Consider the following 20,028-nt stretch of genomic DNA (forward strand, 5'->3'; position numbering starts at 1 on the left):
TAGAGTAAGCCAGGAGAAATAAGTCATTAATCATGTGAAAAGATACTCAACCTCACTAAAAGAAAAATCTACCAAACTAGCAAATATTAAAAGCAGTAATAATACCCGGTGTTGGTGAGACAATGGGAAACACTCAAAAACCACTAGCAGAAGTGTTTACTGGTACAGCCTTTGTCAAGAGCAATTTATTGGCAGTACCAGTCAAAATTTATACTTCTAGAAATTTATCCTGTAGAAATCCATAAGAATATTCTCTGACAGTCTTTAAAATAGCAAACCAACTTAAATGTCCATCGGTAAAAGAATGATGAAATAGACTACAGTATACCCCTACTATAGCAAGCTATACAATGGGTTAAAAAGTGAAGTAAATCCAGTTTAATAACTTGGAAAAAGTCTGCACAATACAGTCTAAAATAGAAGATTAAAAGAAACTATCCTGATATGTTCATATCATCTTTGTAAAACCTCTTATTGACTGACCATGTAAATGTATATGTATGTTCTATATAAAAAAAAGTTAATTACTTCTTGGAGCATGAATTTGGAGTTGGGAATTTTTCTCTTTATGCAATTCTATTACAGTAGAAGTCTATTACTTTTGTTTATTTTTATTTTACTTTGTTTTTAGAATAATCACATATCAATTGTAAGTTTTAAAATATGCCCATCTGGAAACCACAAAATATAGAAAAAAGTCAAACTGCAGGTTATTGTTATCTGTAGTTAGCACTTGTTCCCTTAAAGTATTACTAATACATAAAACAACACAAAACAATTTCTAAGAACTGTAAATAACTAGTAAGACTTCTAATTAAAGATAGTGGATTGAATGCAATCAGCTTCTGCACTGTACCAAAACTCCACTAAAATAACAATAAACACGTTAAAAAGAACAATAGGAGAAAACATTATCAATTCAATTTTGGAAGCCGGAGAACAGATGGAGGAGTAGTAATAATCTTAGCAGACTTGGGAAAGCTGAATTCTTAGATGGCAGTGGGCAAAATCGAGAAGCAACCTGATTTTGACCACAGATTTCCCAAAGATAACCTCAGGAACAGATAACCTCGGATTAGGTGAAGCCAAGCATTGTAATTCTACTCACTCCTGCCACAGATTAAGACAGCTGAAGCCAATCAATGGATGGCACTCGCCTGGATAGTTCAGGGCTGGACATTGACCAATGGTAGCCCAATCAGATCAATGGGAAAGATTTGCCAAATGCAAAGGGACCCTCTTTGTTCTGACGGATATGAATGACAAGTATGTGGCCCTATTTCCAAGAAACATCACAAGACTCTAATGGGATTCAGTTTTATGCAAGGCAGAACAAAGAGATACAACTACTGGATCAACCAACTTTGATCTTGATGCTAACATCAATGACAGTTTCATAAACAACAAATTTTCTCAGACCAGTTTGATGGACTTCTATGATACTTACAGCCAAAAGACCCTAATGTATCGGGGTTTACTATGAGCCAGACAGTGTTCTAAGAGCTTTAGATGCAGTATCTTATTTAATCCTATGAGATATATACCGCCAACTTCCATTTTACAGATAAAAAACTCAAGCAGGAATGTTAGGTAATCTGTTCACAGTCACAGTGAAAGAGCAATGTTACTCAAGCAATAATTTGAATTTAGGCAATCAAACTCCAGAGTTGTACTCTTAAATGTAATAAAATTAAATATTAGCTATAGTTAAGATAAAACTCAAGTGTTCAAAGATACAAGAAAAGAGGACAATATATTTGAAGGTTTTTGTATAGGGCTAAACTCAAGCTTTTATCTTGTAGAAAGAAATCTAAAGACTTTTTAAAAGCCTTACCCTTCTTTTTCTTCTTCTTCTTTTTCAAATCTCCCTGTCTACAAAGAGAACAAAAATCATTACCATCAACATGATAAAATACAGAGCATTACACATGTGCAAAAGAGTAAGCTGAGTACTTTATCATAAAAGTGTTCAAGATTTGCTAAGTGAGGGCTCACCAAAGTTAATAAATAGACTAGTTGGGATGTTTATTTAGGTTAAATTTACTCAAGCTTCATACACTGTAATTTATAGGAGGGGATTTAGAAAAGAGAGGTGACAATTGTTTTCAGAAACAGATACCATTTACATTGGCACATGCATATTAAACTTTATGTAAAAAGATAAGAAACTTGCACAAGCATCAAAATCTACAATAAGTTACCTCATGTTTGGCAAAATTCAAGATCAGATCATTAAACTCTTTGTTACAAGGAAATGTACAAGTATAATACATGCAAAGAATATCTTAGGTAGGTTATGTAAGATAAGTAACATTGGTTTTGACCTTGGGAGAAGGGCAGAGTGATGGAAGGCATTTTATTCTGCAATTTTTTATTTTACAGTTTATATAGGGCTAAATTTGTGAGGTTATTGAATTTTTGTTATTGTTAATCCTCACCTGAGGATATTTTTTTCATTGATTTTTAGAGAAAGTAGAAAGGAGGGAGGGAGGGGAGAAAGGGGGGAGAAGAAGAGAGAGGGAGAGAGAGAGAAAAAGAGAGAGAGAGAGAAACATCAATGTGAGAGAGACACATTGATTGTGTGTGCCTCTGCACGCGCCCCGACCAGGGGTAGGGATTGAACCTGAAATCCAGGTACATTGCTTGACCAGGAATGGAATCCACAATCCTTCAGTGCTCGGGTCGATGCTCTAACAACTGAGCCACACCAGCCAGGGATACTGAATGTTTTAGGTAATAAAATCTTTATTTAAAGTACACTGGCCCCCACTTCCCAACTAAAGGGCACTAAAAAGAGCGTAAGAAGTCAAGAAAACAAACAAAATAATTGCTAAGTTCTCTGACAGCTACAGTGAAAAAAACCCCACAAAAACACAGTTGAGCCAGTGTGGCTCAGTGGTTGAGGGTCAACCTATGAACCAAGAGGTCACAGTTTGATTCCAGGTCAGGGCACATGCCTGGGTTGTGGGCTCGATCCCCAGTAGGGGGCGTGCAGGAGAGAGCTAATCAATGATTCTCTCTCATCATTGATGTTTTCTCTCTCTCCCTCTTCCTTCCTCTGAAATCAGTAAAAATATATCCTATATAATAAAAGGCTAATACGCAAATTGACCAAACAGTGGAACGACCAGTTGCTATGATGTGCACTGACCACCAGGGGGCAGACGCTCAACACAGGAGCTGCCCCCTGGTGGTCAGTGCACTCCCACAGGGGAAGCACCACTTAGCCAGAAGCCGGGTTCACGGCTGGCGAACACAGTGGCGGTGGCAGAGCCTCTCCCACCTCCATGGCAGCACTAAGGATGTCTGACTGATAGCTCCTGGACTGCGAGAGGGCACAGGCCGAGCTGAGGGACACCCCCCACCCCCCCCCCCCCCAGTGCATGAATTTTGTGCACCGGGCCTCTAATACTTTAATAAAAGGAACATACACAAAATATCTCTGGCCCTGACCGGGTGGCTCAGTTGGTTGAAGCATCATCCTGTACACCAAAAATTTGCAGGTGCAATTACCTGTCAGGACACACCTAGGTAATGGGTTCGATCTCCGGTCAGGGTACCTACGGGAGGTAACCAATCAATGTTTCTCTCTCACATCAATGTTTCTCTCTCCCTCTTCCCTTCCTCTCTCTCTCTCTCTCTCTCTCTCTCTCTCTCTCTCAAATCAATAAATATCTCAAGTGAGCAATTTTTAAAAAGTCATTTTATCAAGTTATTCATTGTGAGTTCTTTTAGGGTACCCTATAGTAGACAGTGTCTTACGATAGAGCTTCATCTCTCCCTTAGACTATACACTGTCTTCCTACAAATCAGACCTCTAATTTCCTAGAGGTTCTCTACCATTTCCTACTTCTTTGCTTTTGCTCACACTGCCTAACTCTTCTGTTTCATTTTCTTCAAGTCAACCCAATCACCTCCTCCATGAAGTGTTTTCTAACCTCCCACCAGTGTCCCCAGGAAGATCCATCCCCTCTAGTGTACTCCCGAATGCCCTGCACAATCGTAGCACATGCAATCTTTATTACAATTACTTTTTACATATATTTCCCTCTGCTATACTTAAGTTCTTATGAGAGCAAGGACCATGATTTATATCTTGTCAACAACATAGTGTATCTTGAAAAGTAACTAAATGATTGTATTCAAAAGTTAACATAAAATAAAAGACATTAACGTTTAATGAAAATACTGTGCAGAAACTTAAAAGCTTAAAAGCCCAGCCGATGTGGCTCAATGGTTTGAGTGTCAACCTATGAACCAGGAGGTCACGGTTCAATTCCCCGTCAGGGCACATGCCCAGGTTGTGGGCTCAATCCCCAGTAGGGGGTGTGCAAGAGGCAGCTGATCAATGATTCTCATCATCTCTCCCTCTCCCTTCCTCTCTGAAATCAATAAAAATATATATTTTTAAAAACCTCAATGTACATCTTAGTAATTGTACAGGATTAGAAATGAACTGTATGTTCTTACTAATTACCCAACCCTGTTTTGAAAGAGAGGGAAAAATACTGAAAATATTTAAATAGGCATTATTTAAAAATTCCCTTAAGATCTGGCTTAGATTTATTTCATTCTGGAGTTCTTTATAAGGCTTGAAATCAGAATCATATGATAAAATGGAACAATGTCATATCTCTGAGACAATTCCCTATTTAAGTTTTTAAATTCTATTACGATGATAATATTTTTTTAATATCAAACACAGAGTTCATAATAAAGTCAATCATATAAAGTTGGTACTAATATTGTTTCAAAGTTACAAAAAAAATTAGATTTTGAAAGGTTTTCAAAAAAGAAGAAAATAGTGAAAAATTAAGAAAGCCACAAAACTGAGAAAATGTTTTATCTCTTCAATTCTCTATTCATCCTGAGTCAAAAATAAAATCTTAAACATTTACCATAGGTCTCTGCTTTTTTTGAGATGGCAATGTAGAATAAAGAAAAAATTGAAATTTGACTTTATATAAGTTAATGAAGTTGGTTAACCTTTCCTCCAAATCAGCAAAATAAAGATCAGAACTGTGGTTTAGAATTACTAAATGATACACTAAATGTATATTAATAACTTAATAGGTTAATAAAGTAGGGCCCATCCAGCCAATGCATAAATAGCATATATGTCTGCAAGACTTAGTAAATGAAAGAAAGCAAGTTCGAAAACACTAAGCACAATGGAACCCCACTTCTGTAAAAAACAAAAATAATCCAATCTAAGGAAAATATTTCTAATTCACATCTGTGTGTAAATACAAAGAAAAAGATCTGGAAGGATACACACTAAGTTAATACCAGAAGTTAATTCTGGACCAGAGAGGAGGGAGGAAACAAGGACTAAGAGTTGGGCACAGAAAAAAGAAGGGAAAAGAAACAAAGGGGATCTAAACCTTATTCACATGTAATTTTTATAAGTGTATTTTTACTCCTTATATAATTTAAAATCAGCATTAGTGAATGTTAGAATGAAAAACATTACCCTTGCTCCTTTGGTTGACTATCTCCAGCAACTTTTCCACCCTTCTTCCGAATGTACGTAGCACCTGGAGAATTTTCAAGAGCCTCAACATCTACTTTCAGAGACATACTATCTGACGAGGGCAAGTGTTTACTAAGACTGGGATAGAACAGGAGGAGTTCAGGAACACAATGTAAATATATATATATATATATGCCTAACAATATATCTATGCCTATAGAGAAACACACTGTCTTTATTTGATGCCCTTTGTCAAAAGCAAAAAACATTCTTAAATCTTTTAGAAAACAACAAATCGGCAAGTCATAAAATCAATTATCCTATCTAATAAAGAAGGAATATGCTAATTGACTGCCACACCCTCAAAGATGGCATCGCCTACAGCCACAAGATGGCGGCGCCCAGTCCCCTCAGCCCTGCCAGGGCGGCAGGCACAGGGCACGGCCAGGCACGCACCCAGGCGGGTCTGGCCGCTCTGCACGCCTGCCTCCGGAGTCTCCCAGTCCCCTCAGCCCCCCAACCACCCCGAGGCACAGGCAAGCCTCGGATGGCAGCTGCCCAGGGCCACCCGAGGCTCAGATAACCAGAGCCGGCTGAGGCTTGTGCTGCCGACAGTGGCAGCAGCAGAGGTGTGATGGGGGTGTCGCCTTCCCCGGATTGCCAGGTTGCCTCCCGCCCCTGAGGGCTCCAGGACTGTGAGAGGGGGCAGGCCGGGCTGAGGGACCCTTGCTCCAGTGCATGAATTTTCATGCACCGGGCCTCTAGTATATTATATATTGTGAAAGGAAAACTCAAAAAATGAGTTATCTTCTAATCATCTATTCCTTAACTCAGTGACATACTTCTAGGTCATGGCCTAATAAAAACTCCATTCCCCAAAACAGCTATCAAGAGTATAAAACACAGACTTGCTCAATGCAAAGGTTTTGACTTATGGCTTCTTAACATTCACCACCCCACCCACCTCAGTTTTGGGAACACACCCATATTGGAGTAGCACACATGATCCAAACTCAGCCAATCAGGGCACCATTCTCTTATTGTTTGAGATGGGCATGGGACATAAAATAGTTCAATCAAAATGACACTATAGAGTCATGTACTAGTACCCCAAAAAAGTACATTTTTTGTGGTTTTGTTTGCTTTTTGTTTATTGTTTTTTTGTTTTGTTTTTTTGCTGTTGAACTTGAACATGGAGATCTAAGCTATATGTGAAGAACTTCATTTTTGGTTGTGGATCAAGCTGTACCCCAAGTTGGATCTAGCACTGTATTTTTCAGTCATACTGATCACTAAATTCTCATTTTTGTTTTTACTAGTTAGAAGGAGGTTTTGGCCTTAGCCAGTTTGACTCGGTGGATAGAGCATCGGCCTGTGGACTGAAAGGTCCTGCACTCGATCCCGGTCAAGGGCACATGCCCAGGTTGTGGGCTCAATCCCTAGTGGGGGGCGTGCAGGAGGCAGGAGATCAATAATTCTCTCATCATTGATGTTTCTATCTCTCTCTCCCTCTCCCTTCCTCTCTGATTAAAAAAAGAATAAATAAAAAAAGAAGGGGGTTTTGTTTGTTGAAATTTACAACAGAAAAAGTCCTAGTCAAACAGGTACTGGAAGAGGTCTACTATGCAACCTGACAGCTGCTTGGAACAATCAAAAGGATACGCTTTTGCTTTCTCAGGATCTACTAGTGAGTAAGCAGAAATAAGCTGTGCCAGGGTATGAATATCTTTTGGATTTTGTCTAAAAGAAGAAATAAAAAAGTTATTCAACAATTTATAAAACTGAAGAAAACATAAACAAGCAAAATAATTCACTCATATCAAATAACAGCAATAAAATCTGGATTTCTACATCTCCACCTTTCAGAGCTTACTTCCATAGCTGTTCTAGGTCACTAATTGCTTCCTTCTTCCGTCCATATTTGAGTTTGAAATTTGCAGCTTCTCTTATCAAGGACAAATGAGCAGGAGATTTGGGCTACAGTTTGAATAAAAGAGAAAGAAAAGTTTTAAGCTAAATATTTAGCAAGTTAAAGAAGTTATATTCATTAGACCTTTAAAATGTGCCTATCCATTAAATTCCTGATCTCAAGTTTTACAGAATGCATGAAAAATCATAAATTTTCACACACAAACAGGGAAAGAAGAAGACAAATTAGTACAGTGATGACTAATGAATTTGGAACACAACTCATCTCGATTTAGATCGTCCACAACTAGAAATAACCCCATAATCAAATATATGTCATCATAATTCTCAAACATTATTTTAATAGTTCTCAGAACACGGGTATCTCTCCACTGCTAACAATTCTAACAGTATAAATGTCACCTAAGTTCGGTATTGTCCATGCAGAAACCCATACTGGAAAAAATAAAGATGTCCCTAATAGATGGAGACATGATATACAATTATCACATGTATAGCTGTCCCTTGAATAACACAGGAGTTAGGGGCACTGACAGTTTAAAATCTGAGTATAACTTTTGACTCCTTAAAAAACTAAACTACTGCCCTGACTGGTTTGGTTCAGTGGATAGAGCATCAGCCTGCGGACTAAAGGGTCCCAGGTTCGATTCCAGTCAGGGGTATGTACCTTGGTTGTGGACACATCCCCAGTAGGAGGTGTGCAGGAGGCAGCTGATCAATGTTTTTCTCTCTTCGATGTTTCTAACTCTCTATCCCTCTCCCTTCCTCTCTGTAAAAAATCAATAAAATATATTTAAAAACAACAACAACAAAACTAAACTACTAATAGCTTACTGCTGACTTGAAGCCTTACCAATAAGAGTCTATCCTATATAATAAAGAGGTAATATGTAAATTAACCCTCACGCCATAATGCCGTCACAAGATGGTGGTGTGCACAGCAGGGTTAGGGCTGGCTGCTCCGTGTGCCTGCAGCCACAGTTCCCACGGCCCCGTGGGGGGGGGGGGGTGAGGGGGGAGACCCAGCGGCTGCTCTGTGCGGCCTCCACTGGGGTGACCAGGCCAGCAGGGGAGGGCAGTTGGGAGTGATCGGGCCAGCAGGGGAGTGCAGTTGGGGGTGATCAGGCCGGCAAGGGAGCAGTTAGGTGTCAATCAGGCCAGCAGGGGAGCAGTTAGGGGGTAATCAGGCTGGCAGGCAAAAAACGGTTAGAGGCAATCAGGCAGGCAGGCAGGTGAGCAGTTAGGAGCCAGCAGTCCCGGATTGTGAGTTGGACATCCCCCAAGAGGTCCCAGATTGGAGAGGGTGCAGGATGGGCTGAGGGACACCGCCCCCCCATGCACGAATTTCATGCACCGGGCCTCTAGTTAATACATATTTTGCACGTTATATGTATTATATACTGTATTCTTTCAATAAAGCTAGAGAAAAGAAAATGTTAAGACAACCATAAGGAAGAGAATACATTTATAGTACTTATTGAAAAGAAATTCGTATATAAATGGACATGTGCAGTTCAAACACATGTTGTTCAAGGGTCAACTATATCACTGTTCTACCAATTACTACCAACCATAGGCTCTCTAGCCACTAAATATGAGTTCTCTTATATACAATCATGTACTATTATTCTTATTTCTTGAGGTTACATAAACATAAACATAAACACACACACACACACACACAGAGGAAAGAGGTTCAGAAAACATAACTGAACAGTTTTTTTTTCCCATTTTGCAGCCATTTCTTACTTCTAATAACTTTATTTGGATCTGGTATACTTAAAAAATAGGTTATAATAGTAATAGCATTCCATCCTTTAAATAGTGACTTGTAATGTTTCAATTCTCCTAACTTTTTAGTTCAGTAGTGCAGCTTTTTATTTTTATGTAAAAACAAACCCTTATAACATTTTACTCCATTTACTTACCTGATGGTTTTGATACCACTGGATAGCTTGTGTGAAGACCTCAATGGCGCTATCAATATCTTCTTCATGGCTGTACATAGTCACTAATGCAGATACCTACCCAGCCAAAGATATAAATTAGTGAGTAAAATTTCCCGTTCTCTCCCAGAATAAGCTTTTCAAAATGAAAAACATTGAAGAAACAGCAGATAAAGGCTGCTAGGCTCTCTCCACAAGTATCTAATTCATCATAAAAATTACTATATTATGGGGTATTACTAGAAATACCATGAACAGCAGTGCTTTCCAAATACAAAGTTATCTATAAAATATACCTTTCCTCTAAAGCAGTGCCAGTTCACAAAGTTACCAGTCTGCAAGGTAAGTACAGAAGTGGAGAATAAGCACTTAGAAAATTAGTTCATATAATAAGACACTGCTGGGACATCCAAGTACATGATCAGTAAGGTACACACACACACGTGGCTAAACTCTCATGATGAGTCACATGTAGCCTGAGCTACATAAAGCCAGTGAAAAGCTTGCCTATTGTGTTCGAGGGATAGCAAGAAGGCCCATGCAGCTGGAGTGGAGTGCAAGGGGAAGAGCAATAGGAGATGAGGACAGAAAGGACAAACAAAAAGCTGAAATTTTGAGAAATATCAATAAAACGGATAAACCTCTGGTGATATTGATCAGAAAAAAAAAGAAAAAGAAAGAGAAGATATGAATAACCAATTATCATAAACAAAAGGTTTCACAGATACTAACAGGGTAAACTGGGACAATTTGAACAACCTTTATGCCAATAAAGCCAATAACCTAAATAAAATGAATAAATTTCTTGAAAGATATCAGAAAGTCAGGTTTTAAATATTAGAAACATTTTATTTTCAACTATATATCATATTTGATTCTAACATAAAATAACTGTAGCCAAGGCATTAAAATATGAACCTTTAAATACTATTACACATTTTCTGAGTCCCAATTGTAAAAGCTGTGTGAGAGAATACAGGCATAATAAAACAGTCCTAGTTTAATAAAACAGTCCTAGTTTAATAAAACAGTCCTAGTTTAATAAAACAGTCCTAGTTTAATAAATGCACAGACCACTACTATAGAATTAGTCTTTACTTCAAAACAGATGCTTTCACAACTATATTAGTGATCTAAATCTGTGATGCTGGGATAATCAGAGAACTAAAAACTAAATTTATTGGCCTCTATTCCTAAATTACTTTACCTCAAAGAAATCATACTGAGGACAAAATAATTTAGTCTAAGTAATTCCCTAGATGGATCTTCAGTTATTTATGGTTAGCTCTCAGTGGTAATGTAAGGCCTAAATAGTACCTGGCACATCTGACTAAATAACAGACCAGTGCAAAGCAGAGCACAAAATGAAATGAAATTTATGCCAGAAAATTACTGTTACTATTTCTTAAAATACATTTTTATTGATTTTGGAGAGGAAGGAAGAGGGGAAATAGATAGAAACATCAATGATGAGAGAGAATCATTGAAAAATGAAAAACATTGAAGAAACAGCAGATAAAGGCTGCTAGGCTCTCTCCACCAGTATCTGCTGCCTCCTGCACGCCCCACCCTGGGGATCAAGCTCGCAACCCAGACATGTGCTCTGACCAGGAATCAAACCCTGACCTCCTGGTTCATGAGTAGACGCTCAATCACTGAGCGTCTACCATTATAATTTTAACTATTATGCCGGGCTACCGTTATAATTTTAACTATTATGTATATAGAAACAGGCAGAAATTAATTGAATACAAAAAACATCAAACAGCCGAAACCGGTTTGGCTCAATGGATAGAGCGTCGGCCTGCAGACTGAAAGGTCCCAGGTTCGATTCCGGTCAAGGGCATGTACATTGGTTGCAGGCACAACCCCGGTAGGGGGTGTGCAGGAGGCAGCTGGTCGATATTTCTCTCTCATCGATGTTTCTAACTCTCTATCCCTCTCCCTTCCTCTCTGTGAAAAATCAATAAAATATATTTAAAAAAAAAAAAAATCAAACATACCAATGGACTACTAATTCCATTACTTTTTCAGTTGTATGAGATTTTAGTTATAAACTCACCATGCCTGGTTTATGCTTTAATTCCTCTATGCTTCTCAAGATTAGACATGCTTTGGAAATATTCCCTTAAAAAATTAAATTAAAGACAAGATCAGCCATCACAATCAAGAAAGCATATAATGAAAAAAAAAAAAGACAAGAAATTTAAGAGTCATGTTTTATAACATTTCTAAATACTCAAGCTTTGGAATCTTGAGAAGAATGTACTCTATTCATTTTACAAATAAAAAAATTGAGTCTTAGGCCTTGAAATATGTTACTATAGATATGAGTGCAATGGAAACTTTCCTACGGTGTTAAAATTCTGACTTTCTACTCACTACAAACCTAAATAATTAAAGTCTTTAAAAACAAAAACCACTGACAGGTACTTTCTCTAATTTTAGTATGATAATCTTTGCAAAAATAAAACCACCCTGGGGGAGAGATCAACCAAAGGACTTGTATGCATGCATATAAGCATAACCAATGGACACAGACACCAGGGGGGTGAGGGCATGAGCGGGGGGGGGGGGGGGGGGGTGGTTTGAAGGGCAAGGGGAGTATAAAGACATATATGTAATACCTTAATCAATAAAGGAAATTTAAAAAAATAAAACCACCCTGAAAACTGAATGTGGAAAGAAGATAAAGAAGAGAGCAAGAAAAAGAGAGGTGGGAAAAGGGAAAAGAAACCAAAAGGTAAGCAAATCTGAGAATAAGGTAACAGGGAGACTAGCAGTGTTTTTCAACCTTGTTTTCATTAGTACCCCACTAAGGAGTCTTTTTACACATTTCCCCCCCTAATTGCCAACTAACTCCCTCACCCTCTACCCATAAAATTTTCACTTTAGCCATCATAAAATCCAATATCCAAACCAATTATCATCCCCTCTGAGAATGCATACTGTACACCAGAGCTGTCTGATAAAAAATTTTCTGTGATGATGGAAACATCCTCTATATTATTCTGTCCAACTAGCCACATGTGGCTACAAAGCTTCCGAAATGTGGCTAGCACAACTGAGAAACTGAATTTTAAATTTCATTTAATTTTAACTTAAAAGAGCTACATGCATATAGGGGCAACCAAATATGGTCAATACAGCTCTAGATAATCACTCAAGGTTGGTTCAAAATTATGCACAAAAACACTAACATTGGGGGAGTTATGAAATCAAACGAAGGACTTGTATGCATGCATATAAGCATAAACAATGGACGCAAAACTCTGGGGGGTGAGGGCATGTATGGGTGTGGGGTGGGGGGGGTAATGGTAAGATATGTACACATATAATACCTCAATAAAAAAAAAAAAACACTAACACTTTTCTGTAAGAACCAAAAATATGTTTTCATTAAATTTTCTTGCTTCTCTCCCCTAAAGATATGAGTTGTAAAGCATAAATAAAGGATAAAGGCCTAAGCTAAAAAATTCTGAGAACTATGCCCTGGCTGGTTTGGCTCAGTGGATAGAGCGTTGGCCTGCAGACTGAAGGGTCCCAGGTTCGATTCCAGGCAAGGGCACATGCCTGGGTTGCGGGCTCGGTCCCCAGTGGGGGACATGCAGGAGGCAGCTGATCAATGATTCTCTCTCATCATTGATGTTTCTATCCCTCTCTCTCCCTCTCCCTTCCTCTCTGAAATCAATAAAAGTAAAAATATTTTTTAAAAAAATTCTGAGAACTAGGATGGCAAAGTAACCCTTATTTCATGCAAATACTACCAAGTGACAGATATAAGCATTTCTACACACCACATACCCAGGAAATTTGAGTCAGATATGGTCTTTTGAAACAGAGAAATCCTTTGCTTCTATAGACTTTCAAGGCACAGACTGAGAATCACCCTGACAATTTAGTAATAACCCAAGAAAAGGCCAATTAACTCACTAAGTCTGTTGGAGCTCACACCATATAGCTTCATGTTTGAAACAACAATAATTATGCTTCTCCATTATGCATAAATTTTAAACTCACAGTCAACTACTTCAGAATCATTCCAAACATTTATTTCCATTAAAACTATATTTCAGTCATCATGAAATCATCATTAATACCTTGGGAAATTTTCAGTTGTGCCATGGTCAGCTTAATTTCTGCTGCATTTTCTGGATGCTGATCTGAAAATTCCTAAACATTTTTTAATTGGGGGGGAAAAAATCACATTTTATTTATACAACTCATTCCAATTACTTATCTTAGCTACATACAAATTTAAATCTAGTTTTTAAAATATTAAACTTCTGGTTTAAAGTCCAAGTTTTATTTTGGAAAAATTTTATCCGACACCCACTGTGCTTTAAAATTATGCTCTGAAAATAAGAGCAATAATGTCAAGTTTCCAGAGAGTCACTAAAATAAATAATTAAGACTACTACATAATTTTTTTAAGATACTCAAATAAATGATACCTTACTGGGTCCCTGGCTAGACAACTCTGCCCCTCAGGATGATCCTAATTTCACCCTGTCCAACTTTCCAATGTATTCTACTCCCCTCAGGAAATTAAAAAATAATCTAACAGCTGACTTAGGCTGATAAAAACTAAGTATCTCTGTAATTATTTGAGGTTAGATTGGGACTTACTGGAGAATACATTATTGAAAAAGAGTTTAAGTATGTTCTGGTATTATAAGCCTAAAACAAACCCTTAACTAGTTAAATAGATCTAAAAATAAAAACATTCGTTAGGGTTTATGACAAACATATACTAATGCAAATTTATATAAAGCAAAGCTGTAGCCCAAGAATTAACTAAAGTGTCTAGAAGTATATCACCTGTTAGTTTACCCATATTTACAAGCTTTTATACATAATGAAAATGAAACAAGGCTGCAACTATCCGATACCTCATTAAAAATTCAAGTATTTCCTTTACCTGAAGCAGCTCTATAGCTTTTATGTGCTGCTTTTCACGACAGAACTGTGCAGCTTGGATTAACACAGGCAGGAGACGCTCAGGGCTTTGGGACTGTAAACTAGAAGATATTTTTCGGCATTGTTCTGCCTAAAAAACAATATTTGCCCCCGCCCCCCAAATAAGCTGGTTAATTAAACTGAACATTAAGTGAGTGACTAAAAAGAAAAAAAGGATGTAGGAAGGGGGAAGGAAATCAGCTGAAATAAAACAGTAAGTAAAAAACTGCCTAGGGTGAGAAAAGTGGTTTATAGTATCTACTCTCAATTTTTTCCTATAAGGAAAAGATTTCACTTACTGAATTTAAACTATGAGTTTTAAAAGTAATTAGAAAAGGAAGAGTTATTAAACATTCATTTGGATGCTTAAATTCCAGAATTTTGTTAAAAAAATACATCAAGTATAAGCCTTTGTTTCAAAACAACAAAATAAATATGTATTTCTTGCTAAAGTATTTTAGAATAATTTAACTCAGTTCTAAATAATAAAAATGTTACTGCTTCTCTCTCCCACTGAAAAACTCTGCTCTAGAAAAGTATAAAATCATAACTGAATTAGAATTAATGCATGTTAGGGTTAGAACTGATATCCTTAACATTTATAACTTGATGTATTTTGTCTAATTATTTTACTTCAATTCAGAGAGATTAGAAATAGGTATTGACAAAATTATCTCATTTACAAGAATGAACATTATTTTCTTCCTCTTAAAAGCCACCAACAGCACACTTTTACAAAGAACTGGGCAAATTACTTGTTTAACCAATAAAATCTATTATATATGACATCCTGAAGAACACATGAGTTTAAGACAACATATAAATAGATTGCACTGATATATATCCATCATGCCTAGTTACCATACTCTAAAAGGGTTAGCCAGGGGAACCAGAAATCTGTTACCTACCTGATTTGTGTACATAGCAAGTAAAGCTTTGTTAAATTCTATAGCTTGCAGCTGTTTCTTGGAAAGCTTAAACTCTACTCCTTCTGCATTGGTTAATTTCACCTTCTTCTTGGAGTCAAAGACATTTTGGTCCTGACAAAGAAAAGTTCATCCATCATTAATAGCAATCTCAGACTTAAACTCTCTTAAGGATCCAAGGCCTTATTCCACTTTCATTTAGTTATTTTATACTAGAGGCCAGGTGCACGAAATCATGAATGGGTAAGGTCCCTAGGCCTGGCCGGCGATCAGGGCTGATTGGGCCTTCTGGCTGCCAGCCAGGATCTTTCTTCATTCCGTGCCTCCCCCTGGTGGTCAGCGCACGTCATAGCAAGCAATCAAACTCCCAGTCTCCCAGTCAAACTCCGAGGGGACACTTTGCATATCAGGCTTTTATATATAGATAGATTAAAAACAAAAGAGCTTGGAAGATAATACATCTGCCTGGTTGGGGTTCCTATGCTCCTAAGATACATATAAATTATTTTGGGTTCCTGGTTTTCTTTTGTTTTATATTTCCACTATTACATGCTTGTTTTGAGCTTTTTAACTTTTATTTTTTAATGTTTTTATTGATTTTTAGAGAAGGGAAAGGGAGAGATAGAAACATCAGTGAGAGAGAAACATCAACCACCTGCCTCCTGCATGCCCCCTACTGGGGATGGAGCCTGAAACCTGGGCATGTGCCCTGAGTGGATTCGAATCAGTGACTCTTGGTGCATGGGCTGATGCTCAACCAGAGCCACACTGGCCGGGCTGTTTTGAACTTTTTGAAGAAAAGTACACAGGGGTAGCACAAATCTTGCAGTGGAAATTAGGACTACAATGTTATCTAAATTTGCAAGTTCTACAAATTATGCCCTTTAGAATTTAGATGACAAATTATGAAAGTAATTCATTCCTCTTTGAAATACTGTCAATTTAAGCAAATCATTAAAATTCAGAAATATATTCACACCTCTCTTGAACCCATTTTAACAAAAAATACTAATGTAGCATAGCTATTGTTTTTTCTTCAAGTCCTCTCACCTGGGCAGAGGTACAAAGAAGCTGAATTTCTGTGTGGAGCACAGAAAGTAACATACTTTTCAAGGAAAGACGATAATTAAGACACACTCCATCCTAAGAAGGACAAGCTGAGCATCAGGGTGTCTACTATATGCACAGTATTCTAGTTTTGCTAAATGATAGAGTTATTTGCAAATAACTGATACTGTGCTCTTTAAGCTAGATCTTCTAGTAGTTTAAAGACTAAAAGGAGGCAAAGAAGAAATCTAAAATAAATTCTATTTTTTCTGAATGTGAAGCTCCAAACCAATGAAATTTTTTTAATGTACAGCAAGAAAATGGCTTTCATATAAATCAATCCTCAAAAACCATTATTTCTAGTTGGTCTTCCTATATCACTATTTTAATACTTCATTATGCATACCACTGCCAGATTTCTCTTAACTTTGCTATCATGGCACTTATTAATCAAAATTTTAATTTTCAAGGCCTCCCACCTTGATACTATTCACTCTAACCTATTCTTTTTTACAAACTAGCCAGTATGTATACATGTATGTATATATGTATGTACACACATACATATGTCCTCTTCTTCTGTTTTCTCATCCCCCCCCATAGACCATAAATATTTCTTCATATTCATTTGTTTATGCTGTTGCTTAACCTTTAAACTGTATCCCTCTTTCAAGGGTAAGCTCAAATTTGCCAACCCAGAGATATTTCTTTCACCAAATACTGTAGTTATGAAGTATAAAACAAGAAATTTAAACATGCACTTTTTCAATGCCAAAATTAAATTTTAAAACTGTAATGATTAAGACCATGTTTCATTATTACCTACTGCATCCAGCACTATTTTGAGTAAAAAGAAATAAATACCTTTAACTTAAGAAAGTTCAATATATAAAGTAATAAGATTGAGGTATTTAGTATTTCGCACACTCTCCTCCTCACAATTATAAAGCAGATAAGAAGAATTTATCCTTCAAATTATTCATAAACATAGGTAGGTACATACTGCTGCTATATTCAAAAACCAGCGTCAATTTTTGGAAACCTAAACTATGCCAATGGCCTCCAACACCCTGTAACTACTACCCCCTCCCTTAATGCCATTATCACACTTCTGGGGATTCAGTGAATTTCTGCTCTACAGGAAGAGAGAGGTACCATGAAGGGCTAGAAGGAGCAAGCATTGAAATCAGACTAGATTCTGAATCCAAGTTCAACCTCTTACTAGCTGTGATCTTATACAAATTATTTAACTCCTTTCAGCCTCAGATTATACTCCTATAGATTGGAAATACTTATTGCCACATAAAACAGTAATTGTGAGGATGAAATAAGATGGCACTTGAAAAAAAAAATCACACAGCATATCAAAACCCCCCAGAAATGTTACTGTTATTTTCTATTAACCTGAATTTCAAATCTGAACATGAGAAAGAGAACCTGCCCACATCTCCCCTCCCCCAAAATAAAAGCCACTGGAAAGAAAAATATTCTCTACAGAAAACTTTGAGACTCACTAGATGAAAATATCATATAAAACATGCACACACACAGTGCAAAAGTCCACTTTACTTTTCTAACAAACAGATATTCTCCATATTATTATAAACTAAGAAAATAGTAAGATTTTAGCCCTGACCGGTTTGGCTCAGTGGATAGAGCGTCAGCGTGCAGAATGAAAGGTCCCAGGTTCGATGCCGGTCAAGGGCATGTACCTGGGTTGCGGGCACATCCCCAGAAGGAGGTGTGCAGGAGGCAGCTGATCGATGTTTCTCTCTCATCGATGTTTCTAACTCTCTATCCCTTTCCTTTCCTCTCTGTAAAAAATCAGTAAAATATATATTTAACCTTTTGCACTCGGATGTCGAGTGTGACTCGACACGGTTAGCATCGGTAGCAGCTCGTATGTCGAGCCACACTCGACACGTAGTTTCACCGCAGGGGGAAGGGGGATTTTTGTCTATTTTTCCAGTATCTTTTCTTGTTTTCATTAGCATGAAAGGACAAGTAAAATGTAAATGCCGTCTCAACTGATGCCACCACCTAAGCTTCACCAATGGCATCTTCAAAGGCTATTTGTTTCTAAGACACATCAGTCACGTGAAAAAGGCTAGACCAGTACACTAACTTCCAGGGGTAGATTATTATCCACTAACTTAGAGCAACGTTTAGATGGAAAGCTCCATATAATCACACCTCACCCTAACAAAAAACACAAAGATTGTGTTGTTTGTTCTAACAGAAAAATCAAAGGAGGAAGAAGAGAGACGATTTATATTTGCGAAACATGTGAATGTAAACCAGGTCTTCATGTGGGTGAATGTTTCAAAAAATATCACACCATGAAAAATTATAGAGATTAAAATTACTCTTTGAATGTATCAATAATTTGAAATATAAAAAAATCCAAATAAATAAGTTTGTATGAAAAGAAACTCCAGTTTTTTATTCTACTGCCACGCTTTGTAAAACCTGGGGTATTTAAAAAATTAAATCCCGAGTAGAATAAAGGAATCAAGAAAAAAGCAAGCGAGTTCAAAGGGTTAAAAAAAGAAAATAGTTACGATTTTAAAGTCCAGGATCTGTAACTACAAAAGTTTTATTACTTGAATATACTTTGCATAATCATCATCATTATGAGTTAAGTAACTCACTATTGTGATTTGCTGTGATTTTGGACTCGGTCATAGAAAAAAAAACAACCTACTTATCCTAGAACAAAGCCAGGTAATACGCTTTCAGTGTAAAATGTAAGTGGAGGGATAGGCATGCATATTTCCTACCTTGTTAATGGTAATGATGTTATTTGCAATCACAGCTAGCAATCCCACATCTGTTGGCCTGTGAACAATAAGCAGGTCAAAAAGGAACAAACCTTTAAAAAGAAACCTCCTCCCCTAGAAAAGACACTTCATTTTAATAACTCACTTCAGTTTTATTATCTGATTGTAAAGTTGCAGAGCCTCGTCTGTACGACCCTGAAGCTGCAGAATATAGGCCATCTGCCCGTGAATGATGGCCAGTTCTGCCTGTGGGTCTTCCTCAGTCCCATCCTAAGCAGAAGAAGAGACGTTTTCCCCTGTAAATTCTCCAGATTGCTCCACATATATACCAAGTGACCCCAACATCCAAAAGGTACAAAACCCTAAGGAAGACATAGGAATTTCCCCTTGGATTCAGTTTGTTAAAATTTAGGAATTGCCACCAAGAGGAAAGTTTACAAAATCCTAACTAATTATCACCATACAAAGAACTTCAAAAGCAGAAACTAATTCTGTATTTAAAGCAGCAGCTCTCTTAAATGACACTCCAGATTAATCCATATTCTCCATTCCTCTGGAAAGGTTGACTGATGATGCCTAAATAAAATGAATGCTCAAGGATAGGGGGCTGTTCTCTTTTACCATACCCAGCACTCCTGCTCTCACCTGGTGTATGTATGCTGACTAGTGGTCAGATGTGTTGGCTTCCAATCCCATTATGCCAGTTATGTTTGGTAAGCAAGTAAAACTTAATTATCTTAAGAGGAGAACTATGAGTGTGAAAAGAGACTCGTTTCAATAAAAACTATGTTGAATGCTCAGAAGTATTTGATAAAGGTGGGTTCCTAAAGAAAATTATTATCTAATTAGACATGAGCCAGAAAACGGTAAGATAGGTGAAAAAGTTAACATTTAAAAGGACTGTAATGAAACTATTTCACATTTGTCTTTACGTTAGTATTGCATTTAAAAAACAAAACTGGAAATGG

At 37.3% G+C, this 20,028-nt stretch overlaps 1 protein-coding gene across 1 annotated transcript in view; it reads right to left on the reverse strand.

The window, feature by feature from the left end:
- SRP72 (signal recognition particle 72) overlaps positions 1 to 20,028 on the reverse strand; it is a 45,013-nt gene that overhangs the window by 15,035 nt on the left and 9,950 nt on the right. Inside the window, exons 7-17 of the mRNA XM_054728853.1 lie at positions 19,206 to 19,330; positions 19,061 to 19,118; positions 15,216 to 15,347; positions 14,270 to 14,398; positions 13,449 to 13,521; positions 11,411 to 11,475; positions 9,331 to 9,426; positions 7,347 to 7,450; positions 7,136 to 7,213; positions 5,474 to 5,611; positions 1,835 to 1,872 (exon numbers count right to left, since the gene is read on the reverse strand). Coding sequence (XP_054584828.1) covers positions 1,835 to 1,872; positions 5,474 to 5,611; positions 7,136 to 7,213; positions 7,347 to 7,450; positions 9,331 to 9,426; positions 11,411 to 11,475; positions 13,449 to 13,521; positions 14,270 to 14,398; positions 15,216 to 15,347; positions 19,061 to 19,118; positions 19,206 to 19,330 — 1,036 coding nt within the window. The remainder of the gene's footprint in view (positions 1 to 1,834; positions 1,873 to 5,473; positions 5,612 to 7,135; positions 7,214 to 7,346; positions 7,451 to 9,330; positions 9,427 to 11,410; positions 11,476 to 13,448; positions 13,522 to 14,269; positions 14,399 to 15,215; positions 15,348 to 19,060; positions 19,119 to 19,205; positions 19,331 to 20,028) is intronic.

The sequence above is a fragment of the Eptesicus fuscus genome, chromosome 2 (genome assembly GCF_027574615.1).
Source record: "Eptesicus fuscus isolate TK198812 chromosome 2, DD_ASM_mEF_20220401, whole genome shotgun sequence".
NCBI lineage: Eukaryota > Metazoa > Chordata > Mammalia > Chiroptera > Vespertilionidae > Eptesicus > Eptesicus fuscus.